Raw genomic sequence first — 13,515 nt, 5'->3', positions numbered from 1 at the left:
AACGAAAGGATAACGTTCTACGAGTCGCGACGTGGAATGTCAGTATCTTGAACGTGGTAGGCGAACTAGAAAATTTGAAAAGGGAAATGCAAAGGCTCAATCTAGATATAGTAGGTGTCAGTGAAATGGAGTGGAAAGAAGACAAGGATTTCTGGTCGGATGAGTATAGGATAATATCAACAGCAGCATAAAATGGTATAACGGGAGTAGGACTCGTTATGAATAGGAAGGTAGGGCAGAGAGTGTGTTACTGTGAAGAGTTCAGTGACAGGGTTGTTCTTATCAGAATCGACAGCAGGCCAACACCGACAACGATAGTTCAGGCATACATGCCGACATCACGAGCTGAAGATGAAGAGACAGAGAAAGTGTATGAGGATATTGAAAGGGTAATACAGTATGTAAATTGGGATGAAAATCTACTCTGTTCAAGAATCACAAGAGGAGGAGGTATACTTGGAAAAGTCTGGGTTTTACGGGAAGATTTCAGTTAGATTACATCATGGTCAGATAGAGATTCCCAAATAAGATACGGATGGTAAGGTGTCCCCAGGAGCAGATATAGACTCAGATCACAAAGTAGTCGTGATGAACAGTAGGTTGAAGTTCAAGACATTAGTCAGGAAGAATCAATGCGCAAAGAAGTGGGATACGGAAGTACTAAGGAATGACGAGGTATGGTTGAAGTTCTCTAAGGTTATAGATACAGCAATAAGGAGTAGCTCAGTAGGCAGTACAGTTGAAGAGGAATGGACATCTCTAAAAATGACCATGACAGAAGTTGGGAAGGAAAACATAGGTATAAAGAAGGCAACTGCGAAGAAACCATGGGTAAATGAAGAACTATTTCAATTGATTGATGAGAGGAGGAAGTACAAAAATGTTCCGGGAAACTCAGGAACACAGAAATACAAGTCGCTGAGGAATGAAATAAATAGGAAGTGCAGGGAAGCTAAGACGAAATGGCAGCAGGAAAAATGTGAAGACATCGACAAGGAAATGATGGTCGGAAGGACCGACGCAGCATACAGGAAAGTCAAAACAACCTTCGGTGACATTAAAAGCAAGGGTGGTAACATTAAGAGTGCAACGGGAATTCCACTGTTAAATGCAGATGAGAGAGCGGATAGGTGGAAAGAATTCATAGAAAGCCTTTATGCCTTTATGAGGGGGAAGATTTGTCTGATGTGATAGAAGAAGAAACAGGAGTCGATTTAAAAGGGATAGGGGATCCAGTATTAGAATCAGAATTTACAAGAGTTTTGGAGGACTTAAGATCAAATAAAGCAGAAGGGATAGATAACACTCCATCAGAATTTCAAAAATCATTGGGAGATGTGGCAAGAAAACGACTATTTGTGTTGGTGTGTAGAATGTATGAGTCTGGCGACATTCGACAATGAGCGAAGTATCGGAAATACACCCTGCTGAAGGCTGTGGCTCTGGAAATAGAAATATCTGTACCATTCTTATGACTTGATATACTCTTCCCTTTGATATCACAGTATTCCCCATAAAATCCATACCTTCCTTACGACTGGACGTAGTCATTTCCTTTGCACATGCCAGAACACAAACACATACTTTATATGCCTGATGCTCAAAGCAAACCTATCATGCATCCCCTACTACCAAGTATGATACGTCATCAATAACTGATTGCTGGCGATACGAAATAATACTGACCGAAAATCTACGATGGGTGGACATGTCTCATAAGTTTTTCCTGCGAGTGGTACCACTGTGTCTTAGAAAGAGAAACGCAATCGTCTTAGAAAGCTCCAGATGTTAAAAAACACAAGCATATTACTATCACGAACAGTCCTGGTCCTATCCTTGTTAAAAGCTATACTGGCTTTATAAATCGAGGTATGGCATTACCTCAAATGAATTGGTTTTTACAGACAAATACCGTGGCACTGAGTATAGACGGTGATCGTAGGAGTGTGTATTATAAGACCAGCAGTGCGGTTACACGTAGCCCATGATGCAACGTCGTGATAAAATCACTGAATTTTGAACGTGATTCTTGTCGCTGTTAGATATTTCTCCAGTATTTGTAATGTATTCTGTCTTGATACCACGTCAGAGGTTCCACGATATATCCACCGGATTATAGGCGATGGTTGATTGCGAAGGATCACAAACTGTAGATGGTGTGCTGATTGAGGTCATACGAAATGTACACAGGCTTCTCAGATCTCTAGTGTTACGCTGTCCACTAGAAATGGTGTCTGTGACTTGGATCAAGTCTTTCCATTCAGTCACATACCTGTGTTGGATCCTATGGAGAAGTCCTTTAATGATTACAGTCACTAGTGAATCATATTTCTGGCGCTCTCATATCTCGAAACGAGTCACCTTTCACGAACCTGTCTGCTACAACAAAATTCCAGTGTGGTTTTAGGTAGTCCCTACGCATCTTGCAACTGCTGCCATTTCTGCAGCTTTCTGCATGTGATCGTTCCAATTTAAGTCGGAACTGAGCAGAAGTCAGAGAGAGCCATATCCACCACCTTCTGGAACCCGTGTAGAAACAGAGTGACCTGAGTTAGTGCAACAGGACCGTGTATTGACCATTCGGTGGAAATGGGAACAAGTTGTCGTAGCTCTGCCAACAGTCTGCAACGTGTAAGGTCAGCGCCAAACGAAGCCTGTTCCTGCAGCACTAGATTGTATAAAAGACAGTATGGGAACTGGGAGAAGGCCGAGGATTTCGCTACTGCTTTGTGGTGCATCCCCATGCCACATACAGATACTACAGTCCGATGCATATCCGCGTCCCTTAGGGCCAGTTTATGTCTATCAGCCCAATGTGCTATCTTTGTTATTCTGTACCATCCAACAGAGAAAAATTACGAACTATAAAAGCTCAACTACCTTCATCCGATAGAGAAGACGATAAGATTATTACCGCATCTCTCTCCTCCCATACATCGAAAACAAATACTGTCTGCATGCCAGCATCGAGCACGAAATGGTCCAAATGGCTCTAAGCACTACGGGACTTAACTTCTGAGGTCATCAGTCCCCTAGAACTTAGAACTACTTAAACATAACTAACCTAAGGACATCACACACATCCATGCCCGAGGCAGGATTCGAACCTGTGACCGTAGCGGTCGCGCGATCCCAGACTGTACCACCTAGAACCGCTCGGCCACCTCGGCCGGCCATCGATCACATAAGACGACCCCATTAAATATACGGACCAGTGTAAAGGTGCATTGCCTGTACTGTAGGAGGATGACCGGATCCCGCAAACTATACTATAAGTAGCAAGAGACCCTCCCTGTAACCCTGTATCGTTGTTTGAAACATTGTTTTTTTTTCTACTGTAACACGCTTTGTAAACTGCCATATACACTCCTGGAAATGGAAAAAAGAACACATTGACACCGGTGTGTCAGACCCACCATACTTGCTCCGGACACTGCGAGAGGGCTGTACAAGCAATGATCACACGCACGGCACAGCGGACACACCAGGAACCGCGGTGTTGGCCGTCGAATGGCGCTAGCTGCGCAGCATTTGTGCACCGCCGCCGTCAGTGTCAGCCAGTTTGCCGTGGCATACGGAGCTCCATCGCAGTCTTTAACACTGGTAGCATGCCGCGACAGCGTGGACGTGAACCGTATGTGCAGTTGACGGACTTTGAGCGAGGGCGTATAGTGGGCATGCGGGAGGCCGGGTGGACGTACCGCCGAATTGCTCAACACGTGGGGCGTGAGGTCTCCACAGTACATCGATGTTGTCGCCAGTGGTCGGCGGAAGGTGCACGTGCCCGTCGACCTGGGACCGGACCGCAGCGACGCACGGATGCACGCCAAGACCGTAGGATCCTACGCAGTGCCGTAGGGGACCGCACCGCCACTTCCCAGCAAATTAGGGACACTGTTGCTCCTGGGGTATCGGCGAGGACCATTCGCAACCGTCTCCACGAAGCTGGGCTACGGTCCCGCACACCGTTAGGCCGTCTTCCGCTCACGCCCCAACAACGTGCAGCCCGCCTCCAGTGGTGTCGCGACAGGCGTGAATGGAGGGACGAATGGAGACGTGTCGTCTTCAGCGATGAGAGTCGCTTCTGCCTTGGTGCCAATGATGGTCGTATGCGTGTTTGGCGCCGTGCAGGTGAGCGCCACAATCAGGACTGCATACGACCGAGGCACACAGGGCCAACACCCGGCATCATGGTGTGGGCAGCCATCTCCTACACTGGCCGTACACCACTGGTGATCGTCGAGGGGACACTGAATAGTGCACGGTACATCCAAACCGTCATCGAACCCATCGTTCTACCATTCCTAGACCGGCAAGGGAACTTGCTGTTCCAACAGGACAATGCACGTCCGCATGTATCCCGTGCCACCCAACGTGCTCTAGAAGGTGTAAGTCAACTACCCTGGCCAGCAAAATCTCCGGATCTGTCCCCCATTGAGCATGTTTGGGACTGGATGAAGCGTCGTCTCACGCGGTCTGCACGTCCAGCACGAACGCTGGTCCAACTGAGGCGCCAGGTGGAAATGGCATGGCAAGCCGTTCCACAGGACTACATCCAGCATCTCTACGATCGTCTCCATGGGAGAATAGCAGCCTGCATTGCTGCGAAAGGTGGATATACACTGTACTAGTGCCGACATTGTGCATGCTCTGTTGCCTGTGTCTATGTGCCTGTGGTTCTGTCAGTGTGATCATGTGATGTATCTGACCCCAGGAATGTGTCAATAAAGTTTCCCCTTCCTGGGACAATGAATTCACGGTGTTCTTATTTCAATTTCCAGGAGTGTATTTTGTTTCTTCCGCCACGACTTCGAGGTCTGTGTGAGGTTCTAAGCTGACTTTAACACGTTCTGATCCATCGCCTCTCACAGTAAACTAGCCGTCACATGGTGGAAATCATGTTGTTACTGCTGCTAACATAACACACCACACACACTGGATGATTTTAAATAAAAGACCGCTACAACATAAGGAAACTGGAGAGTTTTCAAACTGCAGTCTGAAGGTGATTGACGACCTCTACATTTAAACTCATCTGTCAGACGGAATAGCTGATGGCTCTGCGTTCCATTTCAACTGATTTCTCATATTACAGTCATGTAAGAGATGCTAACAGCCCCCAGAGGGTGTCACCCATTCACAAAACTCATTCCCCAACTCAAACAAGCGTTGTCAGTCATTAATTATGTGATAACCAACAGCGCGCCAATGAACGGATCGGATGGAAAATACACCGCCGATGTACTGTACTAATAAGCATCACAGTTGATAGTGCGAACAATTTTACCAATTTTACAGTAATTTCAACACCGGCCAATGATGTGACAGCATGTTTCCCCAATTTCAGTATCATAGCTAAACCGCCCCTTCTCTACTTTGCGAGCATCATTGCGAATGCAGATAGATGACTGCGTAGTATGTCCATTCAGTGTTAATTTTCGAACACATAAATCATCAAAGTATATCAGACAGCACTCTACATATTTCCAACACCTCGAGCACAGTGCTTAATTTACGATCTATCTCTCTGCGTGTGAGAGTCGCAGAGCATTCTCGCTGTCTTATGGTAAAATTAGAGAGTGAAAGACCCCATCACACTGTCATTGACCAACCCGCCCTGCAGCACCGTTACCGGATTAATATGCAACCAATCTGAAGAAGACCGCTACACTCCACGTCTTTTGAATGAATAGAGCTTTCCGAATCCTCACCCATCCAAGTGCACGAGATTTCTTGAGATGCGCCCATGTCGAGGAGCTTAGCACTCCTTATCGATGTATAGTAACAGATTTCAAAGTGTCGTGATTTAATAGCAGACGGTTCAGAAGAACAAGAAAGGATGATTTTTATGCGCGATGGAGCTCCAGACGAATGGAGTTCGAGGCATTTTACATAAATCAACTACGATATCAATTTTACAATATTGATCTAGTGTCTGGGATCAGTACGAGGAGGGTATTGGTAAGAGAGAACACAAACACACGCACTCCTAAGGCTACACGGTTCTGCACTTAAAACACGCTATAATGTTAGATCGCTTGAGTTTCCGATCTATCAGTCGTGTGGAATGCAGCGCTGTTAATATTCCAATGTAAGAAATATATTTCCAGCGCATGACATACATCCTTCTTGCAGGTATCTATATGGTAACAAACTGTAAAAAGAAAAAACTACTTCATTAACACAGTGACTCTATATGATACATAGCTTTCCAGAGATGTATAGCGTCCACTGTCCACATCAAATCACGGTAAGAAATTATACTATGCCTACATCAGTCCTATATAAAATAATAATTAGTAACGGAGAATACTTCTTACAAGGAAACAGATAAACTTATAGCAGCACCATCCGACATATGAAATTACAAGTCATGCCACCACAAAATCCATAAACATCACATCTGTCAAGCAGATGTATACATGGGGATTGCAGTGTCTCACAAACACCTATTCCTAACTTAGTTATGAAACCGAAGTATCGATTTTTCATCCAAGATGCAAAAGGGGAATGGAGTACATCGCATAAATCTTCGTTCGTTTAGAGGAAAGTGTCACGTTTCATCACACATGAGATGGAATTCCTCTGATGACCGAGAGGTTTACTGTTAACGATCGCTAGTAGACACTGCTCTAAGATCCACACAGAACATGCAGTTGAATACGAGTCGAACGCAGGCTATGTCACACAACTGATGCATCCTGACAGAACATCAGGAAAAAATGGTCAAATGACCTGCAACAACTTCTCTCTCTCTCTCTCTAGAATGCATCATCAGTCTACCGTTAAGTCGTACCTCGTTACAACTCCATCTGAACCGAACGCTCCATCCACTCTATGTCATTCTTTAACGCAGATGCAAGTACGTTTAGAGGCAGATGGTTCTCTGTTTCCCTTACAAGCGTCAAATACAATAGTCAACCCGCGTGTATCACTGTTACCTCAATAGACATACAGTAGAAAGCTGCCTCAACTGAAAAAAGTGACTGTTTCCGTGGTTCCCTTCGCTTCCATGTCGACGTTTTCTCGGATTCCTCTTGCTGTAGCATACTTGTTCCCATGTACAAATTGTTCTGCACCAACCAGAAGACACGCAAATACTTCCTCAATTTCCCCACCTAGCGCAAATGCACTGATCTGGAGGCATATCACAGCACTGTACTCGGTTGTATCCAGTCGCCTCCTCACCACGTATTCCACATTTGCAGAACGTCTGCTCTGTTTTCTGTATGTCTGTGTATGTGCATGCGTCGCGGGTGGCTCCCATGAGCAGGTCCTCCCGCTGGTGGACCCAGCTTCGAACAAAGAACGCATCTTCCGACGTAACGCGTGGTTGGTCCACCTGCGAGCCCTATCCCAGATGCAATGTGTGGTGGATCCGCCTCTGAACATCGGTCTGGGTGTATAGTGCGCGGCAGATCCACACTCGAACGATAACTCGGATGTGGTATATTGTGGATCTACATCCCAATATCGCTCCGTACATTGTGCGTGGCGGATCCATCTTCAAACGGAAGACAGCAAAACGAAAGCTGAAATTTTAAATTTAGCATTTGAGAACTCTTTCACGCAGGAGGATCGTACAAACATACCGCCGTTTGAGTCTCGTACAGATTCCCGTATGGAGGACATAGTGATAGACATCCCTGGGGTTGTTAAGCAGATGAATGGGTTGAAACTAAATAAATCGCCAGGTCCTGATGGGATTCCAATTCGGTTTTACAGAGAGTACTCTACTGCATTGGCTCCTTACTCAGCCTGCATTTATCGCGAAGTCCCGAGCGACTGGAAAAAAGCGCAGGTGACGCCTGTATATAAGAAGGATAGAAGGACGGATCCTCAAAATTACAGACCAATATCCTTAACATAAATTTGTTGCAGGATTCTCGAACATATTCTCAGTTCGAATATAATGAATTTCCATGAGACAGAGAAGTTGCTGTCCATGCATCAGCACGGCTTTAGAAAGCATCGCTCCTGCGAAACACAACTCGCCCTTTTTTCACATGATATCTTGCGAACCATGGATGAAGAGTATCAGACGGATGCCATATCCCTTGACTTCCGGCAAGCGTTTGACTCGGTGCCCCACTGTAGACTCCTAACTAAGGTACGATCATATGGGATTGGTTCCCAAATATGTGCGTGGCTCGAAGACTTCTTAAGTAATAGAACCCAGTACGTTGTCCTCGATGGTGAGTGTTCATCGGAAGTGAGGGTATCATCTGGAGTGCCCCAGGGAAGTGTGGTAGGTCCGCTGTTGTTGTCTATCTACATAAATGATCTTTTGGATAGGGGGGATAGCAATGTGCGGCTGTTTGCTGATGATGCTGTGGTGTACGGGAAGGTGTCTTCGTTGTGTGACTGTAGGAGGATACAAGATGACTTGGTCAGGATTTGTGATTGGTGTAAAGAATGGCAGCTGACTCTAAATATAGATAAATGTAAATTAATGCAGATGAATAGGGAAAAGAATACCGTAATGTTTGAATACTCCATTAGTAGTGTAGCGCTTGACACAGTCACGTCGATTAAATATTTGGGCGTAACATTGCAGAGCGATATGAAGTGGGAAAACCATGTAATGGCAGTTGTGGGGAAGGCGGATAGTCGTCTTCGGTTCATTGGTAGAATTTTGGAAGATGTGGTTCATCTGTAAAGGAGACAGCTTATAAAACACTAATACGACCTCTTCTTGAGTACTGCTCGCGCGTTTGGTCGGATTGAGGGAGGACATAGAAGCAATTCAGAGCGCGCTGCTAGATTTGTTCAAAAATGGTGCAAATGGCTCTGAGCACTATGGGACTTAACGTCTTAGGTCATCAGTCCCCTAGAACTTAGAACTACTTAAACCTAACTAACCTAAGGACATCACACACATCCATGCCCGAAGCAGGATTCGAACCTGCGACCGTAGCAATCGCGCGGTTCCAGACTGTAGCGCCTAGAAACTCTCGGCCACTCCGGCCGGCTTAGATTTGTTACTGGTAGGTTTGATCATCACGCGAGTGTTACGGAAATGCTTCAGGAACTCGGGTGGAAGTCTCTGGAGGAAAGGAGGCGTTCTTTTCGTGAATCGCTACTGAGGAAATTCAGAGAACCAGCATTTGAGGGTGACTGCAGTACAATTTTACTGCCGCCAACTTATATTTCGCGGAAAGACCACAAAGATATGATAAGGGAGATTAGGGCTCGTACAGAGGCATATAGGCAGTCATTTCTCCCTCGTTCTGTTTCGGAGTGGAACAGGGAGAGAAGATGCTAGTTGTGGTACGAGGTACCCTCCGCCACGCACCGTATGGTGGATTGCGGAGTATGTACGTAGATGTAGATGTAAACCCTATCCCGGACGCGTCATATTATGGATCCGCATCCCACCATAGCTCCAGATATAACGCTCGGCGGATCCACACTCGAGCGCCAACTCGGGTCTACTGTGGGTCCCAGTCTAGTGCCTGCCGGAGAGCGCTATTTTCCCGCGTCGGTCTATCGCGACGTGCCAGCGATTGTGGAGTGACCAGCGAGCTAAAATCGCCAAGTGACATGAACAGTTGCAGGCATTTCTCAGAGGACTGTGTTAGCCTCTGGCATACCCAAGAGAGATCTCCACAAGACCGGCAACACATCAACGAACACCCACGACAACCACACATGTTTTTCGTTTCTAACGTAATTTGTATTTTATTTTTAGTATTTAACCTTGATCATTTAGCAGGGAGGTGCTTTGGTATACCAGTTTACACAAAACCGGGTAAGTTACACTCCTTCCAACAAATTTACAGAGTAAAGTTTTGCAACAGACCTCGTCCTTATTACAAAAATTTATCGTGGTAAATAGAAAGTAGTTTGTTAAAGCCGCAGAATATTAGTCAGTGTCGTCTACAAACAATTTTTCACACAGCAGAATTTGATGAGATAGAGTTGAATCGTGAGAATATTGACCCATATGCATCGGGTGGGTCCCCAGTGAAATTTACCGACCAAAAAAATTCGAAGGCAGTGTACTGATGAAGTAGCAATTACAGTACTGCCACTAACCTGCGAAACTAACAGTCTCTTTCACTCGTGATGTATTAAACTGCCTAAAAGCCGCCTCAGAACACCACCAACGACTATCTCTTAACGTATGGTTTGTACAAGGTAATCCATGAGGTAGAAAGGGAGGAGGAACTGGTTAGTCCCAGCTGTCTGTGGTTTTGAACAACAGCGACATCTGCCGGCCGGAGTGGCCGAGCGGTTGTAGGCGCTACAGTCTGGATCCGCGCGTCCGCTACGGTCGCAGATTCGAATCCTGCCTCGGGCACGGATGTGTGTGATGTCCTTGGGTTAGTTAGGTTTAAGTAGTTCTAAGTTCTGGGGGACTGATGACCTCAGAAGTTAAGTCCCATAGTGCTCAGAGCCATTTGATTTGAACAGGGACATCTGAGATGAGACGGCAAAAAGTTATGCACCATTGCAACACATGCGTTGAAACTGACGGCTATCACTTTGAACAACTGCTGTCATTAAATATTTGTGTTAGCCGTAACATGGTTAAGTCAATTAAAAGTGCATATTCAATTCTGGCCATCAGTTCCTTACCTCAAAGAAGTCTGTTTAGGGCCACTTATCATTTGTGTAATGTTTACCATATAATAATGTAGTGTGACGAGGGCCTCCTATCGTGTAGGCCGTTCGCCTGGTGCAAGTATTTCGATTTGACGCCACTTCGGCGACTTGCGCATCGATGGGGATGAAATGATGATGATTAGGACAACACAACACCCAGACCCTGAGAGGAGAAAATCTCAGACCCAGCCGGGAACCGAACCAGTGCCCTTAGGATTGACATTCTGCCGCGTTGACCACTTTTTGTTTTTTTAATCTCATTTTGCTCTATATTGGTCAATGAATTTGTTCGTAGCGGACGTCCGATGACAGCCGTTCAGGTTCGTTGTTGATTTTTTTTTTACTTTATTGTTATTTTAACACCTGAACAATCAGGTAGGCTAGCAGCGGCATGCTACGCCGCTCTTCAGCCATAGTGGTGACAATAACAGTACAAGAACGGAGAATTAAAATGAACAGAGTGATGGGCAAAAAATAGTGGTCACAGATACACAAAAAACACGGAGCCGTTCACACGCGACGATAACGACACTGAAAACACGTTGACACGGCGCACATAACACTGATGAATCCGACGGCACAAGTGAACGTAGAAGCGGGACGGCGGACACGAAAAACACAAAACGACGTCACACACACGAGACACAGATGGCGATGATCTCCGGCGCGCGAAAGTCCACGTAGCGTGTGCGAGTCTGGGGACCTGCCAAGAGGGGAAGAAGGATGAGGGGGGGTGGAGAGGGGAGAACAAAGATGCCAATGGCTGAGGAGGTGGGAGGAGGAGTAGAAGGACAGGGGAGGGGAGGCCCGGGGGAGGAGTGGGGAGAAGGGGTGGAGGGTGCCCAAAGGAACAGATACAGGAAGAGGGGGGGAGGATCAAAGTTGGTAGGAGGGGTAGATGGAGGGGAGGAGAACATCATCAGGGAGGGGGAGCTGGCGGAAGCCACCTTGGGAGAGGGTAAGGAGGGTGGAGAGATGGAGACCGGGTGGGACGTGGGAATACAGGCGTGGCAGCGGGCGGGGGTGGGAGAAGATCGGGGAGACGAGCGGGTGAGGAGGATCGAGTTTACGGGAGGTGTACAGGATCTGTATCCTTTCAAGGAAAAGGAGGAGGTGGGGGAAGGGGATGAGATCGTACAGGATCCGCGTAGGGGAGGGGAGACGGATGCAATAGGCGAGGCGGAGAGCATGGCGTTCAAGGATTTGGAGGGATTTGTAAAAAGTAGGGAGGGCAGAGATCCAAGCCGGATGGGCATAACAAAGGATAGGGCGGATGAGGGATTTATAGTTGTGGAAAATGGTGGAGGGGTCCAGACCCCACGTACGGCCGGAGAGGAGCTTGAGGAGACTGAGTCGGGAGCGTGCCTTGGCTTGGATTGTCCGGAGGTGGGGAGTCCAGGAGAGGCGACGGTCGAGGGTGACGCCAAGGTACTTAAGGGTGGGAGTGAGGGCGATAGGACGGCCATAGATGGTGATATAGAAATCAAGGAGGCGGAAGGAAGGGGTGGTTTTGCCTACAATGATCGCCTGTTGTTGATCCGTTCACTCAGTTTTTTGTTACAGAAGGTAGCTAACCCTCTGACCGAGCACGCTGAGCTACCGTGCCGGCTAGCCACTCAGCTACTGGGGGCGGACATGTTTACCCTAAAGATTTGGGCTATCCTGTAGTACTAGTTTTTGTTGTACAGTAAAAAGTGTGAAGAAACCAACACGGCGTCATGAATAAGAGTTTTCTGCCTCATATTCCAGCAGCGGCGACGATCCTAGCGGACAGAGACAGCTGAAGGCCGTGTGCACGGAGGCAGAGGCCACCGCCATGCTGAGGGAATGCGCCAGGCACCACCTGCAAGTCTGCAGGTACGCAAGTAAACAACAAGAACCCCTATTTGCAACGATAAGTTGATCTCACTTGTTCTGCGGAGATGCTGTATGTGGCAGTCTCAATTAAAATTAAAATTAGAACAAATTTTTAATATATAAATGCATGCAAATGGAGGATTTCCGATCCGACAACGACCTCTGTTCTGTGGACTCGGTTGATGCTGCCCCCATTTATTAACATTGTAGCTTAGCGCCCGCTGCTTCGCCCGCGTAAGCTCTATGGTCTGCATAGATCTCTTTCTTTGTTTTTCTTTCATCGACTTTTTATCTTGTTCACAAATTGCAACACATTCTAAATTCTTCACGCTAATTAAGACCACAGAAGCACGGTCTTTTTCCGAATTACTTCTGACCAGAAGTCCCAGGTTTTTCTTAATCATGTCTTTTGCTTTCTTGTGGTGATATTTGCAGAGAAACTCTCATCCCATAACACATGTTTCTTTATATCCAACTGAGAAGTGACATAAGAATTTTCATAGACTTATCTTTAAATTATTTTAATGTAACGAAGTACTTTCTTAAAAAATTTCATTCCCTTTTTCACCCCATTAACGGTTGAATTTCCAAAAGCAATGAAACACGTATATTTTTGTGATCTCGTGAATTCGGGTGTATTGCCGGTGGTCTAAGTATTCCCAATACAGTATTTTTACGACATAACTCGGCGTCTTCATCAGGTGTTTCCTGCGACTTTCGCAGAAAAGACCTGATGAAGACGCCTAGTTACGACGTCGAAATTGTGTGTTGGGAAGATACAGAACACCGGCAGTACAGCTGATTCTATGAGATCACATTGAATCGCCGGTAAAGTATAAGAAATAACACGCATATTTTTATTTCTAACAGCGACACCAAATACAAATTTTTTCGTCCCCAGTTTGGCACCCTTACGAGTGGAATCTCGAACAATCCCTTCCTAAACGATGCCTACAGTATAAGGTCCATACCCTCTCAGAATTTTAATTTTCTGTCCTTAGTGGTTTGGGTTGGGCGTTAATAAATCGGTGAATCAGTATGGCCCTTTTT

At 46.3% G+C, this 13,515-nt stretch overlaps 1 protein-coding gene across 1 annotated transcript in view; it reads left to right on the top strand.

The window, feature by feature from the left end:
- LOC126235102 (odorant receptor Or2-like) overlaps positions 1 to 13,515 on the top strand; it is a 117,748-nt gene that overhangs the window by 17,832 nt on the left and 86,401 nt on the right. Inside the window, exon 3 of the mRNA XM_049943836.1 lies at positions 12,358 to 12,465. Coding sequence (XP_049799793.1) covers positions 12,358 to 12,465 — 108 coding nt within the window. The remainder of the gene's footprint in view (positions 1 to 12,357; positions 12,466 to 13,515) is intronic.

This window comes from Schistocerca nitens, chromosome 2 (assembly GCF_023898315.1).
Source record: "Schistocerca nitens isolate TAMUIC-IGC-003100 chromosome 2, iqSchNite1.1, whole genome shotgun sequence".
Taxonomy (NCBI): Eukaryota; Metazoa; Arthropoda; class Insecta; order Orthoptera; family Acrididae; genus Schistocerca; species Schistocerca nitens.
Note: the sequence above shows the minus strand (reverse complement) of the source record. Positions and strands in the feature narration are given on the sequence as shown.